Raw genomic sequence first — 26,600 nt, forward strand, 5'->3', positions numbered from 1 at the left:
AATAATTAAGAATCTGACCAGGAGAAAAGGAATCCAAGAAGCCAAGGGGGAAAACAGTGTGTATATATCCATTATAGTCACCCACAGCATCTAAAACCCAGTCTAAACCTGATGAGAGTTCTAGAGGTGCCTGCAAACATAATTTTGAGAAACCAAATGATATAAAAGCAAAAAATGATGCAGATACCTAGGGATTCTAACGCCATCTTAAGAACCATGAGAGGCAAGCAAAACAGTCTAATGGGATACCCATACATCACTATCTTCCATTATTGCTCCTCATTCTACTTTATGGACAGGAACTATAAAACTAGTGGTGGGGAGGCTCCAGTGGACAGGCTAGCAGTGGATAGCAAACGATGCCGTCCGGGTGAGGGCAGGGAGTAAAATGGTAATTCGCCTGCCAGAAGTAAACTGGAAATGAGGCAGAGACTTCTCGATAGTTTACGTGAAAGAAAATTGGTCCCTGAACTGTATGGCAGCTGTTAGGATGATTGAGAACTAAAGACATTAACACCAACAAAGAAAAAGGAGAGATGTTTATTCTCCTGGAATCTGGAGGATGACAGGAGTGCATCTTCACCAGGCTCCAGCAGGTCCAAGGAATGACAATCTACCGCAATTTCAGGTATAAAACTGAATACTGGTGTGTTATAAAAAGGCAAATTTTATTCCTAGGATAACAGGAAGCTTACAAACGACTAAATCCTGTGCCATGAAAGGCTAGAATTAATTGAGAAGCTGGTCAGATGACCTAACGCTAGACTAATGATGAAAGAAAAAGTCTAATGCCACTTCAACAAGTTGGGAATAGGCGCTCCCGGTGATGTGACTCGGGTGTCAGAGTGGGGGGCCTGCTACTGGAAAGGAGCGGAGCTCCTGGGAAGCTACCCCCCCGACCCTGCCGCCCTGGGGAAGTCGTGTCGGTGTTGCCGGCACTCCCAGGAGCCCTGGCCTCCGAGTCGGATATAGCCGAGCAGAATAGGAGGGCTCTAACGCCAGGAGGACTGCAGTGATGGTGTGTGAAGACTGATTCCCAGAGCCTTGCCTGACCTCTGACCCATCAGCATGGGGAGGATTGGCATCTCCTGTCTTTTTCCTGCTTCCTGGCATTTCAGCATCTCTCCAGTGGGGTGTCCCCGAATTCTGAACACCAACTTACACCAAATTATCATCATCAGCCTTCTGGCTGCTGCTGTCTCACTTTTATACTTTTCTGTTGTCATAATGCAAAATAAGTATGGACGGCTCTCCAAAGACAAGAAGTTTCAAAGGTACTTGGCATGAGTTACTGACATTGAAGCTACAGACACCAAAAACCCCAGAGTGAACTATGGCATCGTGGTGGACTGTGGGAGCAGCGGGTCTCGGATATTTGTCTATTGCTGGCCATGGCACAATGGCAATCCTCACGATCTGTTGGATATGAGGCAAATGAGGGATAAAAACCAAAAGCCTGTGGTCATGAAAATAAAACTCAGTATGTAAACAATAAATATCTGCTTGGTAACCAAAAAAAAAAAAAAAAAGTTGGGAATAAAGAAAGGGTGAGCCAAGCAAACCAAACAGGAGTCCAGCAGGGGTCTATAGCAGCTACACAGGGGCAGTTCTCTCCCCACTGGAGCAATCTATAGTTGCCTGAAGTGGCTGAGAGGCAGACCAGCACTGCAGGAGACAGGGTAAGCTTTCTGGAGTTGTGAACCCATCTAAGAACCTCTCCCCAAATAACGTCCTCATGTTCACAGAAGCAGAATTGTGAATGTAACTGAGGAAACTCACAGGCCACTCACAGTTATCCCCTGATGGGTCTGTGGTCACCAGACCACAAAGGCTCACCACAGGAACTCTGCCACTGACTCGCTCCACGACTTGAACAAGTATGCTCCACTCTCAAATGTGTGGACCTAAGTGTGCACATGGCCAAAGACGAGGTGCGGGCTAAAGGTCCCTTCAGCACCACAGTGAAGCTTACACAGAGGAACAATTCATTTCCTGGGGAAGAGCATATGGGTTCACTGTCACAGTGTTTTAGACTTTGCCTTCTCACGATGGATGACCTGAGAAATCCAACCATAAACACCAAGCAGTCTCAGCAAAAATTTTAATAGAGGAAAGGGAAGCAACCTCTGTTGCTCACGAGAGCCACTCACCATCCAGCAGGTCTTCTCCATCATCCCTGCCATGCTCCTCCACTGCCACCTCCTCCTCCTCCTCCTCCTCCTCTTCCGCATCCTCCAGCTCCACGTCTGGGTCCAGGTCTGGATCGCTCCCTGAGGCGGATTCGTCTGACATGGCTCCCAGAGGTCCTCAGTGGACATTACCGTCTCATGGTCCACTGCAGGGGTCCTGGGAGGAGGACAAGAGGCAAGAGAATCACTAAAGGCTTCACTTAGGAACACACATTTTTCAAAGAGAAAATGTCAAGGATGAATACCCTGGCTAGGTATGGAGCTAAGCATACCTAAAATCTCAACCTTTCCCACAAGGACACTGGCCCTAAGACATATTGTGGTGACTCTGCCCAGCTCAAACCTCTCTTACCTGCTTGTTTGGTCCCTTTAAGGTATTTTCTTGTCCAAACACCCTATACACTTCAGAATCTCCATTGGTTCATTCCTTCATGCATTAACTGCTTCCTAAGCACCAAGTCAAGGCTATGGTTTTTCCAGTAGTCATGTATGGATGTGAGAGTTGGACTATAAAGAAAGCTGAGTGCCAAAGAATTGATGCTTTTGAACTGTGGTGTTGGAGAAGACTCTTGAGAGTCCCCTGGACTGCAAGGAGATCCAACCAGTCCATCCTAAAGGAAATCAGTCCTGAATGTTCACTGGAAGGACTGATGCTGAAGCTGAAACTTCAATACTTTGGCCATCTGATTCGAAGAGCTGACTCATCTGAAAAGACCCTGATGCTGGGAAAGATTGAGGGCAGAGGGAGAAGGGGACAACAGAGGATGAGATGGTTGGATGGCATCACCAACTCAATGGACATGAGTTTGGGTAAACTCCAGGAGTTGGTGATGGACAGGGAGGCCTGGCGTGCTGTGGTTCATGGGGTCGCAAAGAGTCGGATACGACTGAGCAACTGAACTGAACTGAACTGAGCACCAACTCTTTACATCTCTGTAGATATATATACATGCGTATATAATCGCAGGCACTCAGGCTTTGGGGACACAGTACAAAGTAGAGAAATGTATGTCAGAAAGTGGTGTGTGCCAGAAGCTGTTATCTTATATAGTGTGGCGGGGCTGAGGGTGGGGAATGGGGAATGGGGAAAGTTCTCACTGAGCAGAGGCCAGAAGGAACAGAGAGCCACACACACATCTGGAGGGACTGTGCGTAGGCAGAGTGAGCAGCAAAGGCGAGGTCCTGGAGGAACTGGGAGTGCTCAGGGAATAAGGAGTAGGCCCTATCTTGGAGCACGACAAGGAAGATGGTTCATTCTCCCATCACCTGAATAAAATGCTTAGAGACAACTGACTACTCATCACACTGTCACTCCTCCAGAGTAGGTAGGGAGCCTCAGAACGCCCGCGCCCACAGCTCAGCTCTCAGGCTCTGCCCTAGCTCGTGGCTCAGGTCCAGCTCCATTTCTTCCAAGAAGCCTTTGTCCACTGCCCCAGTCTTCTGGGATCACGTTCCCTCTTCTGAACTCCAGCAGCCACGCTGACCAGGCTGACCTTCATTGAAGGCTTCATATGAGTTACTTGGCAAAGTGTTTGCCTTCTTTGGTTTCTCACCTCCTGACCCAACAGTAAGCCCCCAGTGGATTTAGCTGGGAACTGTTTCTTTGTATCCTAGAGCTAGAAGCAAGCCCTACTCAAATCATTCCTATTCACATTCACGCTCTCGGGCCAATCTGCTTGCTCTATTATATTTAGTATGTGTCGGGCATTGCGCGTGTTTGTCCACCTCTCTCTCCATTTTACTATTAGCAAAAGTCCTTTCTTCTTGAGTGAAAAGAAAAAAACAGGATAAAGAGAAAACTAGCTGTTTTGTGATACAGCAAATACAACAAAATATTAATGTGAAGATTCACCAGTTCTTTCCATTTTTTGATATATTTCAAATTTTTTATTACAAAATGTGGGGAAGAGGGGAACAAAGATAAATAATCTTTCATAAGACAAACAGCTGTAGACAACCACATCCAGAACGGGTCATCCTAAAATTCTTCCCACTTCCCAAAATTAAAAAAAAAAAAAAAGAAACACAAGTATCTTAATTATTCAACACAAATACTATTCTAGACCTGGAATCTCTTAAAGTTCAGACACAATTTGAAACAGAACTTCTATGGTCTCCCGAATAGAAACAGAAACAAAACAAAGCAAACTGATCCTTTAGAATTTTGGAAAACCAGAATTTAAGACTGCTCAGTTAAAAAGCACAGGAATAATGAGCATGTGCATCCTGACGGGTCACATACTTAGCCTCTGAAGACAACAAAAGCAAAGAGCAGCTGTGGATGGTTTAGTAATAGAATTCAAATTTTTGCATTAATAACACACTTGCAAAAACATTTACAAAGGGCATTAAAGTACAGGGAAGAAAAGTGACCCACAAATACACATTAATATAACTAATGCTGAGCTACCATTCACTGACAATGCAAATTCCAAGTCTCTGAGGGAAATCTATGTCTTTAGTTCATTAGGTTTTAAAAAGGAAGTAGTAAACCAATCAAATATCAGCAGGTTTAGAAGTGAAATTTATTTCTGAATATTAGTATAATGATAATTCATTAGCAACTACTCTGTTTGGAAGTCAACGTTCATAATCAGCATAAACCCCGTTTCATTCTACACTGCTTGAGTAAGTTATTTTGCTGTGTGCCTGGCTGATTATGGAGTGGCTTTTAGAGAACAATTTTTAATCAGCAGGTACCTTTAGGTAATCTGAATTTCTGGCATTTTACAGAAGAAATTGTGTGGTGATGGAAAAATGACAATCACTTAGAGGTTAGCAATAACAATGAAAAGCTACCTGCAAACCCAGTTAACAAACATCTTTAAAACCATCTCAGCCCCAAGCTCCTGACAGACAGAAGCAAACATCAATTAAACATTCAACCACCACATACGTTGTTAAGACTACGAAAGACATTGGTCCAGCCCCCTTCTTAAAACTGTTTTAAAAAAGAAGACACTTTTAAAATAGTACCCAGGCCATCAGATGCCCATATCAGAGAAGAAACTGGAAAGTAATGGCTTTCTTGTTGCTGCTGCTGCTACTAAGTCGCTTCAATCGTGTCCAACTCTGTGCGACCCCATAGACGGCAGCCCACCAGGCTCCACCGTCCCTGGGATTCTCCAGGAAAGAACACTGGACTGGGTTGCCATTTCCTTCTCCAGTGCATGAAAGTGAAAAATGAAAGTGAAGTCGCTCAGTTGTGTCTGACTCCCAGCGATCCCATGAACTGCAGCCCACCAGGCTCCTCCATCCATGGGATTTTCCAACCAAGAGTACTGGAGTGGGGTATCATTGCCTTCTCCGAATGGCTTTCTTAAGTCCCACCAAATTTGGTTTTTCTCTTTCCCTCCCATCTGCTGCTGCTGCTAAGTCGCTTTCAGTCATGTCCGACTCTGTGCGACCCCATAGACGGCAGCCCACCAGGCTCCACCGTCCCTGGGATTCTCCAGGCAAGAACACTGGAGTGGGTTGCCATTTCCTTCTCCAATGCATGAAAGTGAAAAGTGAAAGTGAAGCCGCTCGGTGGTGTCCGACTCTGGGATTTTCCAGGCATGAGTACTGGTGTGGGGTGCCATTGCCTTCTCTGTCCCTCCCTTCTACAGGCCACTAAATTCCTTTACAAAGACGACACAATGAATTCTTTTCTCAGCTCTTCAGAGCCACACTAACTACTTAAGGGGGAGGTTTGGCTGTTACTGATCACCTTCAAAAAAGCAACAAAGGGAAAATGGCAGAGGAAAAGCTGATCCCACAGGCAGCAGCACAGTCAACTGCACTTTGTCTCTAAGGGGCTCTGCCCTGACACACACACTTCCATGTGGGCATAGCCTTTCAGAACACAGGGAAGGCAGCCCTGATTTTAAAAATTAGCTCTTGGGGACTTTCCTGGCAGGCCTGGGCCTATGGTTAAGAATCCGCCTTCCAAACAATTCCAAAGTCATTCTACGAGGCCACAATTACCCTGATACCAAAACCAGGCAAAGACAACACACAAAAAAGAAAATTACAGACCAGTATTACTGATGAATATAGATGCAAAAATCCTCAACAATATTCTAGCAAACAGAATTCAACAACACATTAAAAAGCTCATATACCATGATCAAGTCAGGTTTATTCCAGGGATGCAAGTATTCTTCACTATACACAAATCAATCAATGTGATACACCATATTAACAAACTGAAAAATAACCATATGATCTCAACAGATGTAGAAAAAACCTTTGACAAAATTCAACACCCATTTATGATAAAAATGCTTCAAAAAATGGGCATAGAAAGAACCTACCTTAAAACAGTAAAGGCCATATATGATCAGCCCACAGAAAACATTATTCTCAATGGTGAAAAACTAAGAGCATTCCCTCTAAGTTCAGGAACAAGACAAGGGTGTCCATTCTCACCACTATTATTCAACATAGTTTTGGAAGTCCTAGCTACGGCAATTAGAGAAGAAAAAGAAATAAAAGGAATTTCAGATTGGAAAAGAAAAAGTAAAACTCTCACTGTTTGCAGATGACATGATACTATACATAAAAAACCCAAAAGAAACTCAGAAAATTACTAGAGCTAATCAGTGAATTTAGCAAAGTCATGGGATACAAGGTCAATACACAGAAATCACTGCATTCCTATATATTATCAATGAAAAACCAGAAAGAGAAATTAAGGAATCAATACCATTCACCAAGGCAACAGAAAGAATAAAATATCTAGGAATAAACCTACCTAAGGAGACAGAAGACCTGTATATGAAAAATTATAAGACACTGATGAAAGAAATCAAAGATGACATAAACAGATAAGATAGTCCATGTTCCTGGGCAGGAAAATCAATATTGTGAAAATGACTATACTACCAAATGCAATCTACAGATTCAATGCAAAAGTGAAAGTGAAGTCACTCGCGTCCAACTCTTTGCAACCCCCTGGACTACAGCCTACCAGGCTCCTCTGTCCATGGGATTCTCCAGGCAAGAAGAGTAGAGTGGGTTGCCATTTCCTTCTCCAGGGGATCTTCCCGACCCAGGGATCAAACCAAGGTCTCCCACATTGCAGGCAGATGCTTTACCCTCTGAGCCACCAGGGAAGACTCACTTTTACTTTTTCAGAATAAAAAAATTCACAATTCATATGGAAACACAAAAGACCCCAGATAGCCAACGAAGTCTTGAGAAAGAAGAATGGAGCTGGAGGAATCAACTTTCCTGACTTCAGACAATACTACAAAGCTACAGTCATCAAGACAGCATGGTACTGGCACAAAAACAGAAATACAGACCAATGGAACAAGATAGGCAAGAAAAACCCACACACCTATGGGTACCTTAGGCAAGAGTATATATGGGGCAAAGACAGCCTCTTCAATAAGTGGTGCTGGAAAAACTGGACAGAATGAAATTAGAACACTTCCTGATGTCATACACAAAGATACACTCAAAATGGATTAAAGACCTAAATTTAAGACCAGAAACTATAAGACTCTTAGAGGAAAACATAGGCAGAACACTCAACATAAATCAAAGCAAGATCTTCTATGACCCATCTCTTAGAGTAATGGAAATAAAAACAAAAATAAATAAGTGGGATCTAGTTAAAAGCTTTTGTACAGCAAAGGAAACTACAAGCAAGGTGAAAAGACAACCCTCAGAATGGGAGAAAATAATAGCAAGTGAATAACAGCAAGTGAAACAACTGACAAAGAATTGATTTCCAAAATATACAAGCAGCTCATACAACTCAATACCACAAAAAACAAACAATCCAAGAAAAAGTGGGAAGAGACCTAAAAAGACATTTCTCCGAAGAAGACATACAGATGGTTAAAAAACACATGAAAAAATGCTCAACAGTGCTCATTATTAGAGAAATGCAAATCAAAACTACCATGAGATACCACCTCACACCAGTTAGAAGGGTGATCATCAAAAAGTCTACAAACAATAAATGCTGGAGAGGGTGTGGAGAAAAGGGAACCCTCTTGCATTGCCAGTAGGGAATGTAAATTGATACAGCCACTATGAAAGATGGTATGGATATTCCTTAAAAAACTAGGAATAAAACCACCGTATGACCCAGCAACCACGCTACTAGGCATATACCCTGAGGAAACCAAAACTGAAAAAGACATGTGTACCCCAATGCTCACTGCAGCACTACTACAGTACCCAGACCATGGAACCTAGATGTCCATCGACAGATGAATGGATAAAGCAGCTCTGGTACATATATACAATGGAAAACAGACATAAGAAAAAAGTTGATAAGGAAAAAAATGCATTTCCCCATTTGCTCCTCATCCCATGAGACACTGCTTCAATCTTCAGTGAAGAGGAGGTCTGCTTCTAAGACACAGACATACTAGGAGAGTGACTTGAGTGTTGCTACACCTTAAAAATGACCTGTATTCCTACAGAGCAAATTCTGGGAATCAAATTCTATTTTAATGAAACTGGAGAACTAGCTATTTAAAGGAACTCCAAACAGAACCACTCTGATAAGTGAATATTCAATCCCTAAATAATATGTTAACCTTTATAGTTTAATATATTGGGTTTACTTTTGAACTGTGGTGTTGGAGAAGACTTTTGAAAGTCCCTTGGACATTAAGGAGATCAAACCAGTCAAACCTAAAAGGTATCAACCCTGAATATTCATTGGAAGGAATGATGTTGAAGCTGAAGCTCCAATACTTTGGCCACCTGAGGCAAAGAGCTGACTCATTGGAAAAGACCCTGATGCTGGGAAAGACTGAAGGCAAAGGAAGAAGGCAGCAGAGGATGAGATGCTTAGATGACACCACTGACTCAATGGACGTGAGTCTGAGCAAACTCCAGGAGATAGTGAAGGACATGGAAGCCTGGCACGCTACCGTCTATGGAGTCACAAAGAGTCGGGCATGACTGAGTGACTGAACAACATCATCATATTGGATTTGCTAAAAGGAGGCTATAATTATTAAGAAACACACAGCCAATCCCAGTGAGCCTCTCCCAGCAACCGTGAGAGTGAAGGAAGAGAGTTTTCTGCCCTGCTAAATTCAAAGACAAGGACACCTGTCTGTAAAGTGCTGCCTGACCAAGAATCAGTGGAATTAATTGTGTGGGCACAGCCCTCAGACACACCCTTGGCGGGGAGATACACAGAAGGAAATACACACACACACACACACACAGCCTTTGTTCACAAAGCTGACCATGCCTGGAGAGTCCACACTGAAAACTGCAAACACACAAGGCTTCACCGGGCAGCCGGTGAAATTCCAGAGACGTCTTAGTGGTCCAGCAGCATCCTGATCTTGCCTTTGATATAAAAGAATCCATTCCCAACTGCCATATCCTCATTAATTTTGGTGACCTTGAGTAATATTAAATTTCCTCAAGTGCTCTTGAAGCAATTTAACAGCAAGTACCACTCACATCTTTTCTCCATTAAGAATATAAACAAAACCATGCATTTACACTAACATACAAGGGGAGGGAAGTTTTCAGAGCAAGCAAACATTCAGCCCAAAACTTGAAGCAACAGCCCTTCAAAGAAACCTATTAGTCAAAGAATCAAAGAAAAGGAGAAGAGAGTTCAGTTCATATATAGAACTTCCTGGATATCTATTACAAGATTCTTCAATCTGCGGTGAGAGATTGACTGTGTATCTTTAAAGTTATTTCAAAACACTTTTCCTGTGCAAGATGAAAATCTAACGTGTTACTTCAAAATTCCATGCAGCCCAAATGCCTTTTGTTTATCTTTCAGTTACTTTAACACATATTAAATACACATAAGCAGTCACAGAAGCTAAACTGACAGAGATCAAAATATGTTTTTCGGAACTCAAATGAGACTTTCAGCAACTAAGACCAAATAAAGAAAGAAAGATGAACAAACATACCCAGGCCTCCAAGGAGCTGGGCCACAGAAGACAACTCTCCCAAAAGGCAAAGCAAGTGAGGCCAGCACCAAGCCCAACAGAGGCGCTGAAGCCACGTGTAAAGAGGCCTAAAGGCTAGCCACAGCTCGTGGGCAACTAGCTGCATTACCAAATGTTCTCCCAGAGCTTCTTCCATAACCCCTCTTACTTCAGAGAGAAGAGAGATGGGCCTGAGTTCATCTTTAAGACCCCTTCCAGATTCTAAGATAGCAGTTCTTAAAGGGTGGTCCTGGAACCCCTGAGGGTCCGGACCTTGAGACCCTTTTAAAAAGCCAAATTCCTGCATGGGTTAAACAGCCATTCAAAGTGCAAGACAGACCAATGGATTTCAATGAAACAGAATACAAAAAGTTCCTTAATACGGTTTCAAGCTCTCTTTTACAATTAACCTTGAAGAAGCTACCAGAGTTTTGGTATAATACCAACGAATACCCACAATTATATGAAAAGAACGTTAAAACAAACCTGTCTTTTCCAACTACATTCTTCATGTACTTCAACAATATAAAAAGTCAACAACAAAACAGTCAGTCGCAACAGAACAGATGCAGAACCAGATCTGAGAACCCAGCTGTCTCAATTCAACCAGACATTTTAAATTTTTGAACATGTAAAACAATTCTATTCTTCTAATTTCTTTGTTTTGGAAAATAGCTATTTTTCATTTAAAAGATTATTTATGTTAATATACAATTATTTTAGAATGAATTAATATAAAATATATTAATTCTCAGAAATGAATATAAAATATATTAATTTCTCAGCTTTCATTTCTAATACAACAAATATAGACCAGTTAAAGCACTCTGGGGTCTTTAATAATTTTTAAGAATATAAAAGGATCATAAGAGCAAATAGTTTGAGACCTGCTATTCTAATACAACAAAACTCTAAGATCTGTGGTCTTCCCCCCCTCATTTTCAGGTATCACAAAGAGAAAAATTGGCTTTAAGGAAAAACATAACATGCAGAGAACCACATTACATGAACATTATAAAATCTTCCATAATATTTAAATAAAAACCAAAAATTAATCTGATATATAAAAATGATACACACAGGTTATTTTATAAATATAATTAATCATCAAGGGCAAATTTCCTTAGTAACCGAAGTTAATACTACCCTGTTGCTTAGTCGTTTCATTGTGTCTGACTGTTTTGCGGCCCCATGGACTGCAGCACATCAGGCTCCTCTGTCCATAGGATATCCCAGGTAAGAAAACAAGAGTGAGTTGCCATTTCCTACTCATGAGGATGTTCCTGACCCAGGGATCAAACCTGTGTCTCCTACAAGTCTCCTGCATCGCAGGTGGATTCTTTACTGCTGAGCCACCAGGAGAGACCAATGCTACATTTGCAAAGTCAAATTTTCACTTTTACCACTGAATCTCTGCTATCCACACTCCCTTTAAAATAGCCAAGGGCTGAGGTACACTGCCCTCCTCGTAAATTCCCCTTGGCTTATGCCCTTCACCCAAAAAGTTAACTGAGAAGCACATCCCTGCAAGAGTCAGTCCCAGAAGTTTTGAAGAAGTAGGAGTTAAAGCCCTAGAAGGCCACTGCAGATGGGAGCAAATGAAAGATTCATTTCATTCTCCATGGAGTGGGGGTGGGGAGAGCGGGGGAGGGGGGGGTGTGAAAAGAGGGAAGGGGGAAGGGAGGGGGAGAGAGAGAGAGAGAAAGAGAATAAACAATTGAGCTGGGAAGACTGGAGCTAAAACAGGGATGACAGATTTGGCTATGAGAAGCCGCTGTGACATAGACACTGCTCCCCCAGAGAAATGTAGGTTCTGAAAAAAAGTCCCTCTCTCACACACACGCACTCCACATATGTTAACATCAGATCTGTGTAATCTGAGGGTGGAAAAAAAAAAAGTTAAGATCCCTGGATCTCTAAATGCAGGGGATGAGGCAAGAATAAATGCAATTCTGGCTAAATATGTTACCATTCAACTTGTGAGCCCTGTATCTCTTTCCACACAGCTCTAACTTCTTAAAACAGGGATTTCAGAGATAAGGACCAACTTGGCAGGGGCACGGATGGCCCACTCACCCCAGGCTCCCTGGAGCCCAAGCCAGCCCAGTTCAGCTCAACCTAAAAGCAAGTCAGGTTTATCTACTGGATGGTGAGACTGAAGAGGCTTGGAGAGAAGCCAAATCATGCTTGATGTCCCACCACAACTGCCTCCACTCCTCTCACCAGCCTCTTCCCTGAGTCCTCTGAGACCACCCCCTCTCCTAAGACCCCTCCCTTTCTAAGAAATCTATCATGAAGCTACAGAGCTCAGTCTGGGTACTTCAAACCCAGACAAGCATAAGCTGTGCAGAGTGAGGGATGGTTCATTCACCCCTCACAGGCCTTCAAACATTCAGCATAAATTCTGGTAAAGACATCTCTGTATCTAGTCAATCTACCCACCAGACACAATCCTGAAAAGCTCTATCCAAGTAGCATGTCAACAAATCAGAGCTTTTACAAATAAGACTACAGCAGGGACCCTTACCTGAATATAGCCACTAATTTTCTGAATTGATATTGATCACTTTAGATTTTCAATAATCATTTATTTTTAAAAAGTTATACCTACCTCTTATACAGGCTGTATACTACGGTTTTTCCGAAATTGGTATCTACTATAAATAAAATTTCTAATGCATGACTATTATTTTGTGTTATGTACTCACAAATTGTATTTCTATAGCTACTCAAGTTTTTACACTTTGGCTTTGTCAGTGACATGGGCACTCTGTGCACTTAGCTCCATAATGACATAGGTAAACTCTTCTGGTTCCACTTCTCACAGTTCTAAAATGAACGGTAATGCTAGTCAGGGGTAGACACCTTACGGTGCCTATGCAACAATACAAAAATACATTTGGTCTTTGCCCCTGGTTCCCAGCACAGAGCTCCCAAAACCTTTGGGATTTTCTGAGTGACAGGAGTGTCTTTTGTTATTCATACCAAGCCCCCTTTTGACCAGCCCTGAATTTAGGTTAGTGAATTTCTAGAGTGGGATCCCTAGAAAGCCTCAGGATGGGACTGGCCAGCAGTAAGACCAAATGACCAAACTTTCAGCCTCACCCACCAAGCTCCAAGATGGGGGCAGGGAGCTAGAGATGAAATTCTAGGGCTTCTGGGTCAGTGAACACACCGAGGTGCTGGAAGGGGGACACCTAGAAAGAGCACTGACACACAGCAACACCCCCCGCCTCCCCCCCAACCTTGCCCTGCGCTTCACTTCCATTTGGCTGTTCTTGAGTTGTATCCTTTACAATACGCCAGTAAACATACATATAGTCTTGAGTTCTATGAATCATTCTTGCTAATTTTTGAACCTAAAGAGGGGCTCGTAGGAACCTCTGATTTATAGTCAGTCAGTCAAGGATTTATGACTGGTATGTGAAGCAGGGGCAGTTCTGTGGGACTGCGTCCTCACCCTGTAGAGTCCACACTAAGTCTGAGTAGTTAGCATGAAAACTGAACTGCTGAACACCAAGTTGGGATCCAGAGAATCAGAGAATTGGTTATTGGTGCTGGGAAACATCTCAGGGTCACAAAGACTTATAAGTGACAAATCACAAGAACTTATATCTGCAAAGAACAACAGAAAACTTAAAAATGCATTATTTCTTGACTTCCCATGTGCAAAAATAAAGTATGGCATTTACTGCAATGCAACAGGTAACCTGTACCTTTAAACAACTAAATGTCACTTTCCCAGTTGACTTAGATTAGTAATTACATGATACATGAATTTGAAAATGGGAATCCATAGTGAGTTCACCCCTCAAAGAACAAAGGAAAAAAAGAACCATAGATAAAACCAAATCTGTTATCAACACCATTTTCCACATTTTCACTGAATAATAAAAACTGATTCTGAGAATCAGGAAAAAATGAGTGGAACCAAGGAGGATCATTTAGTGACCTAAGCAATTTAAAATACACATAGAAAAACAAGGGCTTCCCTGGTAGCTTAGACGGTGAAGAATCCACCTGCAATGTGGGAGACCTGGGTTCGATCCCTAGGTTGGGAAGATCCCCTGGAGGAGGGCATGGCAATCCACTCCAGTATTCTTGCTGGGAGACTCCCCATGGATAGAGGAGCCTGGTGGGCTACAGTCCATGGGGTCGCAAAAAGCTGGACACTACTAAGCATGCAGAAAAATAAACAAAAATACATACAGAGTCTAACCATCACCTGTCTATTAGATACATCTCCCTCCCTTGGCCAACATACCCACTTAAGACAACCAAACCTATTAACAGCTATGAAAATGTGGAAGAATTGAATTACACTAATGAGTTCCACTCAAACACAATCCCTGTACTCTGAAGGTGGCACCACCTTTCTCTAGAGTGCACGGGGAAGTCAAGATCAGAATTCGAGAACTGAGAGCATCCTAGGACCAACTGTGTACATCTCACCACATACGTAAAATAATTCCCTAAGGACTGTTTCAGACTGAAGGAGACTACATGCAACATGGAATCCTGGATTAGGTCTTGGACCTGGGGAAGAAAACAGCTATAAGAGCCAGTACTGAGAACAACAGTTGATGCAACTGAATATGGACTATGAATTAGATAACAGTAGTGTATCAGTATTTTATTTCCTGACTGTGAGGACTGTTCTGTGGTTACAGAAGAAAATGTCTTTAGGAAATAGACAATCAAGCATTTAGGGGTAAAAGTAAACAAATAACCTTCTAAAAGACAGTTAACAAGGAAGGGAATAAAATCATCTATTCCTGGTTCTCCAGATTTAAACACTTAACAAATACAAAAATATCTTATTTCAAAGTATAGATTTGACAAGATCACCTAGCTAACTATTAGAAAATTAGTAACAAATTTCCTTTCCTTTAAGACACAATAACTTAGGGTTAAAATGGCTAATTAGCCTCCTAGGATCCTCACAAACAGACAGACAGTATGTCCTCTCGCTGAGGGGCAGGCATCCCTCCCTCTTCCCCTGAGCCCAGCCAACAACTGGAACTATCTCTGAGGCAAATCTCACTTGGGTTCCCCCTGGAAGGCTCTAGCGCTGATCAATGGCATAAACAAACAGCACCCCACAGGCAGGTAGAAATTGGATGCGCTAGCTTGCCCTCCCTCTGTGTAGAGGTGGCCCAGTTCAGAACTATTTCTAAGGAGACTTATGTAATCAATCTGAATTACGTGTTTCACTGGTACTTTATGGCCAAGGTTATGTGCCCAGTTCTTAGGCTCTTACACACACAGACACAGACACACACACCCCCCTCCCTCTGCAACACTGTAAAAATACGTAGTTTAAGATTCACACCACTGAATCAGAATTAACCTAAATAAATTTGCACTGTAAGTCTCTTCTCTAGTCTAACACTGGACATAAACACTGAAGAAACCAGTGACATCCAAATATTAGCAAAGGTAAGTGGGAAAGAAAGTGTGCATCTGGCCTAAAGCCAATACAGTAAAGTAGGAAAAAAGGCTTCTTCTTTCAAATTAATACTCCTATAATGTCTCTGGGGAAAAGCACATGGAGTCTGGACAAACTCAGGCTATAGATTTTGCAAATAAGAAGAGAACCCACAAGAAACCCTCACTTCTGTAAGCAGAAAACAATGGACACTAACCATTGGGAAGAAGGGCCAGGTGTCAGAGACTGGAAGATGACCTGTGTGCCTCCCGTCACTCTTCAGATAAAGATGCTATTCCATGGAGACAAGACCAAACTTCAATCTACCAAATGAGAGGTGATATAATGAAGAGAACAAAATAATTCACATAGTGACATTATGGCGAGGAGATATTGTCATGATAGTGGGGATGAAGGGCAAAGGGTAAAATGAAACAAAGCTTAAGGAAATATTTTAAAGGAAAAAGTGACCGATAGTTATTTGGAGAAAGAATGGTCAAAGGGAAAAGCAGAAGGGAGAGCAATTCATTCAGGCCAAAGCTTAGGCATCGCCTATGATAAAGACACTGTGCCAGGCACTGTGGGGGTGATATAAACACATGCCTCGAAAAGAAAAATTTAGATGTAGAGCAAGAAGTCAAAACAAAAACAACAAAAATGTCATTTCTGGACATCAAAGATGTCTGTAGCATTTGAATAAGTAACAAATACCTAATCAAACCTAATCATAATTTAAAATTACATCCCTAATACAAAAATGAAAAATGACATTATTGTCCCATCAGGAAATTTATGATACCTTTTTCTCCCCTAATTAGGTTAAACATCTGCCCTAAACACATCGAGTACCCAAGGACACTCATTACCTTCGTCCAGTTAACAGTACAGTCTGGGTGGCATGGTTTCTCTCAAACCAGGGTGAGGCTGTACCCTGGAATTAAACCTCAAACTTCCGCCTCATCAGCACTCACTATGCCAACTGCCAACTTACAATAGTTGGCCACCACCATCCAAGAACAATCTAGGTGACTGAGAGTGAAGAATGCTGGCCACCACCATCCAAGGACAATCCAGGTGACTGAGAGACAAGAATAAAAGTGGAACACCTAAAGGCAACTGCCAAATCTCAAGGACAGGGTTTCCAGGCCTGCATTTGGGAAAGAGGGTGAATGAAGTTCCAATCTTCTGGTCATTCAGTCAACAAGCAGTCATTAAATATTCTTGTGACCTATTCTCAAGTGGACATTGCCCCCGTGCTGCAGCCAAAATGAAAATGCCCCTGAAAGAGAAGGGGCGTGATTAACAGAAAAATGACAGGATAGGGAGCTAATTCTCTCTCCTGCTCACCACAAAACACAGGAAAAAGGAGTGCAACTCATTGTTACGTAACAGTGAGGCTGAACAAAAGGCCCAGCTCAGTCAATGGCTCATCTGCAGACCGTTCTAAACCCAGGGTCAGAGGCTGCCACTTGGCCATGCTAACAGAGAAAAGTACTGAACACCCTACATCACAGCCATTTCCACACTCTCCTCATCATCTCTCCACTAACTAAAAATAAAAACACTGGCTTCCATAACAAACAATTCTGACAGGGGGGCCTCTTCATATTGCAAAGTCCCCGTTTAAGGTAGTTCTGCTCTTAGTGAAGCCCATGTCATTATTTCTGTACCAGTGTGGATAAGACAAAGGAGGCAGGCCTCTACTTAGATTTTTGACCTGATACTAGTATTACATTAATACAAGCTGTATTTTACTCTTTAGAGTAAATAAAATGTTGACATTTTAAAAATAATTATACATTCTGAACTTGGCTTCTAAAAGATGCCACTCACACAGGATGGAAAGAACCTACGCAGTTTTCAATACCATCAGTGCTGCTGTTATCTTGATCAACAACTGAAATGCACTCCATTTCAAATTTCAGAAAGAACACAAACCCACACTAAGTGTGCCACTTTATAGCTTCCCTGCTGATTCCACTTTTGCAGCAAAAGCCCATAAAATTATCTGAGGAAGAAATGATTAACTGAGAGTGAGTGCTTGACTACTGGGAACACCAGAGTCTCGAGCGCAGGACTGCACCAGGGAAGATTTCAGGTCAACAGCCCTAGAAACCATCTGGTGGAAACCAGTGAGAGTGCAACTCAACGAGCAAAGCTCATCTACCAAGCTGGACGAGGACGTCCTGCTTGGCCCCTTGGCAGTGGAGGAGATCCTGCAATTTTCTCACTGCAAAACATCTAGAAATATGGAGAAAATTATAATCAGCATCCTTTCTACATGCACAACTATTCCTACAAAACAAGTGAGAGAAATCCCCAAGAACCAACAATGAAAGGCAAACTGAAACCACAAAATATCATGAGATCTCTCACTACAGCAGTCCTAGGTGAAGAGGAGGGTACCAATCCTGGGGAGGGGGTGGAGCAGGGAGACACAGAAATAACAGCCTGGGCTCAAAGAAGCTGAAAAGAAGGGACTGAGACCTCTATATATACCCTCATGAAAGAGTGGTCTAGGGGAAAAAAAAAATCTAACCACCAACACAGAAGACAACATAAAATCTTGTGTCAATTTAGGTCGCAGGGAGAAAAAAATATATCCAATGGGAGTCTGTAACTAGGAGTCTGCCCTCAAACCAGTCTGAGGTTGAAATACATACTTACATACTTACTTACTTACATGGTCTTAGAAATTAACCAAAACTACAGTGGTCCCAAGCAAGGGATGCTTCTGCATTGCCTAGAAGTAAATTTATAACATCTCTTGGAAATACCTCAACCAGGACTACCAAGATAAAGCCTTATTGAACATGAGCTCATAATTCAAAAGTACAGAGGAGGGACTACTCACAAAAGCCAAGAGTCAAGAGGGTCAGATTCCTAAAGCTCTACCTGCACTGTGAAGAGAGAACACCCATGCAGGGATGTAACAGAAGGACAAAGGCTCCCCTCTGCTCCGTAGCCTGACAGACAAGGGGACCATTCCTGGGGTAGGCCAGTTACCTGCCCAGAAAACTGATAGTACTGCTGCCTCAAAGCCTCTTCTCAAAAACAAAAGAAGTGGGGCCCATGGGCACTGGGTGTTTAGCAACTCTATAGACAAAAGGTCTGAATCTCAACAGAAGAGAACCTGAGCCTGAGGAAGCACAACCTTTATACATGTTCATGAAGCTCAATCCTGGCAAGTTATGTAGACTTCCCAAAGCATCTGAGACTGCTGGACAGGAGGGAAAAGTCCTCTTTGTTCTCCTCTCTGGACACTGCCTTCAGGCCTCCTACACCCTCCATTATCATCAACAAAATGGGAAGAAATAAAGCTTCCTTCATTCAGATTTGTAAAAAGGAATCAAACACACGATCCTCATGTTTCCTAACAGCATCCTATTATAAACATACAAATAACATGCACTACATGCTCCACAAAGCTGTGACTGCTCCCTTTTAATTAACTCTTTTTCACCCCCTCTTTAGAACATCATATCTGGGCTAGTTTCTTCAACAGGTTATATCTGGTTTACCCAAGAAGCCACATATAACTAGATTTACTGAAATAGATGGGGAAACAGTGGAAACAGTGTCAGACTTTATTTTTCTGGGCTCCAAAATCACTGCAGAAGGTGATTGCAGCCATGAAATTAAAAGACGCTTACTCCTTGGAAGAAAAGTTATGACCAACCTAGATAGCATATTCAAAAGCAGAGACATTACTTTGCCAACTAAGGTCCGTCTAGTCAAGGCTATGGTTTTTCCTGTGGTCATGTATGGATGTGAGAGTTGGACTGTGAAGAAGGCTGAGCGCCGAAGACTTGATGCTTTTGAACTGTGGTGTTGGAGAAGACTCTTGAGAGTCCCTTGGACTGCAAGCAGATCCAACCAGTCCATTCTGAAGGAGATCAGCCCTGGGATTTCTTTGGAAGGAATGATGCTAAAGCTAAAACTCCAGTACTTTGGCCACCTCATGCGAAGAGTTGACTCATTGGAAAAGACTCTGATGCTGGGAGGGATTGGGGGCAGGAGGAGAAGGGGACGACAGAGGATGAGATGGCTGGATGGCATCACTGACTCGGTGGACATGAGTCTGAGTGAACTCCAGGAGTTGGTGATGGACAGGGAGGCCTGGCGTGCTGCGATTCATGGGGTCGCAAAGAGTCAGACACGACTGAGTGACTGAACTGAACTGAACTGAACTGAATATTATTAAATTGCCTCTTCTTTAGAGGGCGTGCTGCAATTCATGGGGTCGCAAAGAGTCGGACACGACTAAGCGACTGATTTGATCTGATTAGAGGGTTAAAGGAAAGGGTGGACTGCAAGAGCATCTCTTACACTTTTGCTCTACTCCGTCTATTTCCAACTCCTCACTCTGTATTTGATTAGGCATCCTAGGTAACAAATCTCACACTCTCAGTTACATCGAAAGGAGGACCCCAAATCTACCTCATTCTGCTAATTGTGGCCCACAGTGGGCATTTGTCGGCTCCCTGTGTAAGGCAAACAGATTGCTTCACTGCTTTGGGGAAGCTACTCCTGATTTGTGGATTTCCTGAGTTCTTACCAGGTTCTGGCAGCAGTTTCAAACACTTCAGAAGGCTCATATATATATACAACACATTAACATTGGGATAAAGATGCTATAACCAGCTCACAAACCCCAAAAAGCCCATCAGTAGGTGAATTGATTATTTAATTTTGCTTTCCAAAAGTTGTCTCCTCTGGGTTGCCTCTAAACAACAGGAAGTAATTGACTCTTAAGGAAGATTTGAAAATAACAACAGCATATTTAGATAATTACATGAGAGGAACCTCAGTGAAGAAAAAGGGATCATCATCTGTAGAGGACAAGCTGATATTCTACCGAGCAAGTAACTAATCCTCCCACACCTGGGCCTTTTCCAATATCAGGAAAAGTCAGTACTTTCTTTATCAGCAGACTTAACAATCAGTTAAAATTCACTAAAGATACTACTGAATGCTTATGCACAGAAAAGAGTTTGAATGCAATAACGTCTTCTCAGCAAAATGATGAAGCAAAAACTATGGTATTTTACATTCGAACTGCTTGACTGTTGATTTTTGATAAACACAAGGGGGCAGGGGGTGGGGATATGCAAAAAACATGACTTAGAAACCAAGAAGTTCTTTTACTAAGATGCACATTCTCTGTACCCTGACATAAAAGAGGCTCTGAAATCTAGAATCAGGCTGTTCTATAAAGCTTCAGAGAAAGAAGAGAAGTGATGATGACTGACAGCCAATACTTGCAAAGTGCGTACACCATATGACCACCAAGTCCATTATCTAAAGATTCAGCCTCCTAGTCAGGGTACTAGTTAACAAAGAAGAGTGAATAGCAATTGAGGTCCAATTTGAAAAGGGAGGGAAAAGATGGTTCCACAAGGATAGTTCTAACACATCCAAATGACAAAATTCAGAAAAACCTTAGGCTAAGTTATTAAAATTGACAAAACAGCTCAACAAGAAGCTTTGGTGGTCTCTGAACATCTTTTTCCAGACAGCGATATTTTCCAAAATTCTACTCAGCTCAACCAAAACATATTAAACAACTATCATCTACTGGGGACACAAAGACAAGGAGTAAACACAGGTCAGGACAGATCGAGCATTAAGAGGAATGAGGCCCAAAGTGAGTTCTGAAGAAAGATTTGGACAGTCAGGTAATGTGGGCAGGCAGGGCTTTCCAGGTGGCACTAGTGGTAAAGAACCACCTGCCAACAATGTGGATTCAATCCCTGGGTCAGGAAGGCCTCTTGGAGGAAGGCGTGGCAGCCCACTCCAGTGTTCTTGCCTGAAGAATCCTACAGACAGAGGGGCCTGGTGGGCTACAGTCCATAGGGTTGGAAAGAAGCGGACATGGCTGAAGCGACCGAGCACGCACAGGGCGGGGCGGGGTGGGGCGGGGAGGGGAGGGGATGCTGGAGATAAAGACTGAAGAGGAGGGAAGAGTTCAAAGACAGGGGACTGTATGAACAATAAGTGAGAGACAAAAGCAGATGTGAAATCAAACAAATCCAGTAAGACTGCATTACTGGAGCATAAAGCCGGAAGTATGGGGGAAGAGTAAAAACTAAACTCGGAAATGCAAAAGGATCTAAATCATAGAACACCCTATGTTGAGACTGGTTATTATCCTACAAGAAGACCAAAATAAGATGAACAGCTCTGTGTACTATAAACATCACTCTGCACCATAGAATATAGAATATAAAAGCATAGGTTAAAAAAAAAAAAGCATAGGATATGCAGTTTCAAGTTGAAATCCCACTCATTTTTCAGTGTGACCCTAGGCAACTCATCTCTTGGGGCCATAGATTCCACACTCGAAAAACAGAGGCACTCCTTACCTTCAAGGATTATTAAAAAGGTGGTGAATGAATATAAATGTAAAGTGTACTGTGAAGTTACACAGTTCAGTTTTTAGCACAGTGTAAGCACTCAAAACATGGCCTGGAAGAAATATTTGCTAGAAAAAATGGAATATGAAGAGACGGTAAATAGCCAGTAAAAATACAAAAAAAACAGAGGAAAGATCAGATTTGAGAACTATTAGGAGGTAAAGGGCTAGTAGGGTACTGTTCTTCAAGCCCCAGTGAAAGAGTAAAAGACACGCGAGACCTCGTCCAGGTTTCCAGGGCCCAAGGTGCCGCTGTCACCTCCTGCTCGGACACCAGCTAGACTGGAGACCAGATGTAAAAGCAGTAACAGCCTTGCTTTTACCATCAGCACTGCTATCACGGAGAGGGAACTCTTAGACCTCAGAGAGACTAGTTAACTGGAGCGAATTATTTACTTTTCCCTCATTTGGGGTAATGACACCTACATGTCAGGTGCTGGAAGCGTTCGTGCAGTGTGCGACCCAACAACATGGTAAGGACTCAGTAACGTAACACAAACAAATCCTATGCAGATGTGCAGCTTCTTTCACAGTGTCTCTCATGAAAACACTACAGCCTCATCTCAGCTCCAGCCCACAGGGAAGCCTTGGTAGCTGAGACTGTACAATACACATCAGTGTGTTGGTTCTCATATAGGCAACCAATGGCCCATTTCCAAAATGTATGCAACATCTTCCACCATAAAATGTGCTATCTGGTCTCCAAACAAATATAACTGGTTTCAGAGAGTTCCACTCTGGAAACAACAGCTGGGATGCTGTAGTTTTACCCTAAAGTTAAGTAAAAAAAACTTGGCCCCAAGCCCAGAAAACAGGCATTCCTCCTAGACAAAACTGGATAAACCAAGTCTACAAACAATGAGTGGATACAACAGTAGGGAAGGAAAGACATGGAGACAGCCAGAATAAACCACAGCAAAAGGCCAACCCATAGCTCAAGAAGCGAACCAAGGAAGATTCTAGAATGTACCAGTTCTGAAGCAGGCAGGGGAGGCCAAACATACCAAGACACCAAAGTTACTAAATGAAAAGTTATCTGAAACACAGATTTTCTCCCTGTTATGTCAAAGATAAGCTTTATGTTAGCAGGACAAACTAAATAATCTGTTCACATTTAAGATTCAAGATCCCTTATGAGAGGTTAGGCAGCTGGCGAGATACAAACTGGGGAAGGAAGACTATCATTGGAAACAAAATTCAAACACATTAAATATGAAAGAGTAACAGTTTCTACTACAACAGGCTAATTTACTGATGCTGCAACTGATTCACAGATTCGGTTTCTTGTAAGAACTGTACTGATCGTACACGTCACAAGGTATTAGTTGCTACTTTCACTTATGGAATATGAAGAGAAATGAATCTTCAAAGGAGAAAAACTTGCCAAAATGCCCTTGACATGGAATTGTTCATTAAGATGCTGCCACAGCACATGGTTTTGATAACAATAACAAAAAACGCCACAAGTCTTCCTCTAAACATCTAAAACAATTGTTTATAAACACTTAATCTGAAACATCTACTGCGGAGTCATTAGAAGAAGGGCAGGTCTAACGGGGCAGCTGACAGATGAGATCAGGTCACAAGTCTCTGACAGAGGAATCCGCACTGAGCGCACTGATTGGGTCAATCGGCGAATTCCAGCTTGCCCTAACCAGAGCGTGCAAGACCGTCCTGGTGAAGCTCATGAGCAAATCTATCAACACATGAATACATGGCTCTGCCAAAGATCTTCTGACCTATCAGAGGAAAAGTCTTTTTGAGAACATAAAATAGATACAGTAGAGCAAATTTCTGAGGTAGATTTTCAAGACCATCTTAACAATATAATGTTGTATAAAAAGTGGAAAAAAACTTAATAAACATTTAGATCCCAGTTTTAAAAACAGAATTACACATTTGCAAGTATATATATGCATAGCAAAAAAAAAAAAAAAAAGACAAGAAGGAAAAGCACCAAAAGGTTATTAAACATTTTTATCTCTGGGTGACAGTTTTACCAAAAAAGGTATTATTTTCTTCTTTATTCTTTTGTTTTACAATAAATAGATACATGACTTTATAACTGTAAGACCAATATCTTTATACATGTATTCTCTCTCTACAAAGTCATCAGTGAACAAATCCTGCTTGGCCTCACCCCCATCCTGAGCAGCATCGTATTTTCAGGCTATGACTGCTCCTATTGGTAGCCACATCCAGTGAGCAACAGGCAAGCCCTCACATTGCCAACCACAGTTCACCGGCCATCTACTGCAGAGATCCCATCTCAGCTAGGGTTCACAGGAGGGCCTACAGCAGCATGTGAAAAAGATCATCCATAGTTAGAATCATCCTTCAAAGGCCTTTTCGACTGTCCACAAAAATACTGTATGAACAGTTTTCTGTATGTATTCCCAGAGAAAGTCAAAGTGTTAGTTGCTTTGTCGTGTCTGACTCTTTGCGACCCCACGGACTATAGCTCACCAGGCTCCTCTGTCCATGGAATTCTCTAGGCAAGAATACTGGAGAGGGCAGCCATTCCCTTCTCCAGGGGATCTTCCTCACTCAGGGATCGAACCAGGGTCTCCTCCACTGCAGGCAGATTCTTTACCATATGAGCCATCAGGGAAGTCTATTTTCTGTAGATGTATACACCAAAAATATTTCCAAAAGACTATAATATTCAGAGATCAGCCCTGCATGTATTTTGCTGCCTGAACCGGTTCAGCAATTCCTCATCGGCACTCAGCTCTTCCTCCCTGCCGCCCTCTACTGAATACGTCCAACTCAGCATCACACCACCTAAACGGTGATTAACAATTCTTGACATTTATAGGCTGTGTCAATCATTTTAACTGTAACAACACCCATTGCATACACTGCCTTTGGGTACTCACTGAGTAAAATGGTGAGTATAAATTATCCCATTATTTAAACCATTATTCGTTACTTTCTGTCTTCATTTGTAAAGTGTGTGACTGAATTTAAGCAAGGTAAAAGGTTAGATATAATTCCATTATATTAATTACAGCACCTCTGTACTGGGAGTGCAAAAAGGGAATCTTAAGTGTTGTTGGGCTTAGTGTCAACCTACTTAAGGTAAGACAGGTAAGACTACATTTTTAAGTGCCTAATGAAGGATAGAGATCCCAAACATAGAGTTCAGAGAAGAGAGCAACAGAGATTGAGGTTTAAACGCTGTTAGAAGGCTTCCTGGAGGAAGCAGACCTTGAGACAACCTCAGAAGCAAGGCTGACTTAGATAAGTGCGGAGGGAAGGAGACATTCCACACAGGAATCATGACTTGGATCTGAGAAGTGCTGAAACAGCAGAAAATATTTCTAAGTTTTCTGGAAAAGGAGATAAAATGACTCACCGTTAAGCATCTACTATTGGCCAGTACTGGCAGGTACTGAAGATCCAGAGGAGAGAGAACCTGTTCATAGAGTGATGACTGGAGCCTTCCAGGAATCAGCCAGTCAACTGATACAGACATGTAAACACACACCATGAGCATGAAAGAAAGTGAAAGTGTTACTCAGTTGTGTCTGACTCTTTGCAACCCCATGGACTGTAGCCCACCAGGCTCCTCTGTCCATGGGATTCTTCAGGCAAGAATGTTAGAGTGGCTTGCCGTTGCCTTCTCCAGAGGATCTTCCTGACCCAGGGATCGAACCCAGGTCTCCTGCAATGCAGATGGATTCTTTACTGCCTGAGCCACTAGGGAAGCCAAAGTACAATGTATGACCAAAGTTTTTCTTCCAACAACTGATGACTAGATAGATAAAATGTATATAGCATATCCATAGAGTGGAGTAGTATCAAGCAATAAAAGGGAATGAAGTACTAACATGGGCAATGAAAACATTATGCTAAGTGAAACAAGCCAGTCACAGAAGGCCACATATTGTATGAGCACATGTATCTGAAATGCCTAGAACAGGCAAAACCACTGAAATAGACAGTAGATTAGCCGTTACCAGGGGATAGGGAGAAGGGAGAAGAGGGAGCGACTGCTTAATGAGTACAAGCTTCTTTTTGTAGAAAAGAAATGTTCTGGAATTATATAGTAGTGACAGGTGCACAATCTTGTGATATAACAAAAATCACTGAATTAAACACTTAACAATGGTGGAAATTTATAGTATGTGAATTATATTAAGGAAGAAGAAAAAAAAAAAAAGGAAGAAGGAAGGAAAGGAGGCAGGGAGGGGGGAAGGAGGGAGGAAAAGGCTCTATAGGGCAGAGAAGGAAATGATTTTGCTGAGAAAGGGCGGTGACGACTTCCCAGAGGAGGCAACAGATCTGAATGTCAAAGGACAAACCGAGCTTTCCTTAAGAAGAGACTGATGAAGGTATTCAGAGAGAGGGAATGATATATGCAGGAGTACAGTTCTGCAGGACTAGCAGCTGGGGAGCTCATGAGCAAATTGCAAGAGATGAGAAGTAGGCGGGATCCTGATCCAGCAGTGTCCTGAGGACCTTGTTTCGAGTCTGAACTGTGTCCTATGTAAAGACTGGCAAATATGTGGCACTTGGCACCACTTTTCTGTCTGCACCTCTGGCAGACAGAACTATTATGCCAGTGAGCCCTTCTCTGCTGAGCTCAGAAGTGGACTCAGTATCTATCTTCATGCAATCCTCCCTACAGTCCATGTGCCCCCAGTGGGAGC

The 26,600-nt window shown here is 42.4% G+C and overlaps 1 protein-coding gene across 4 annotated transcripts in view; it reads right to left on the reverse strand.

Annotated features, from left to right (window-relative positions):
• Positions 1-26,600, reverse strand: part of RAD54L2 (RAD54 like 2) — an 86,024-nt gene that overhangs the window by 45,631 nt on the left and 13,793 nt on the right. For 2 of the 4 annotated variants that reach the window (XM_055557023.1, XM_055557022.1), the window contains 2 exons: positions 15,748-15,853; positions 2,151-2,346 (listed from right to left, as the gene is read on the reverse strand). In XM_055557023.1, coding sequence (XP_055412998.1) covers positions 2,151-2,292 — 142 coding nt within the window. In that variant the 5' untranslated portion in view covers positions 2,293-2,346; positions 15,748-15,853. The remainder of the gene's footprint in view (positions 1-2,150; positions 2,347-15,747; positions 15,854-26,600) is intronic. The other 2 variants (XM_055557021.1, XM_055557024.1) reach the window with 1 other exon arrangement.

This window comes from Bubalus kerabau, chromosome 20 (genome assembly GCF_029407905.1).
Source record: "Bubalus kerabau isolate K-KA32 ecotype Philippines breed swamp buffalo chromosome 20, PCC_UOA_SB_1v2, whole genome shotgun sequence".
Classification (NCBI taxonomy): Eukaryota; Metazoa; Chordata; class Mammalia; order Artiodactyla; family Bovidae; genus Bubalus; species Bubalus kerabau.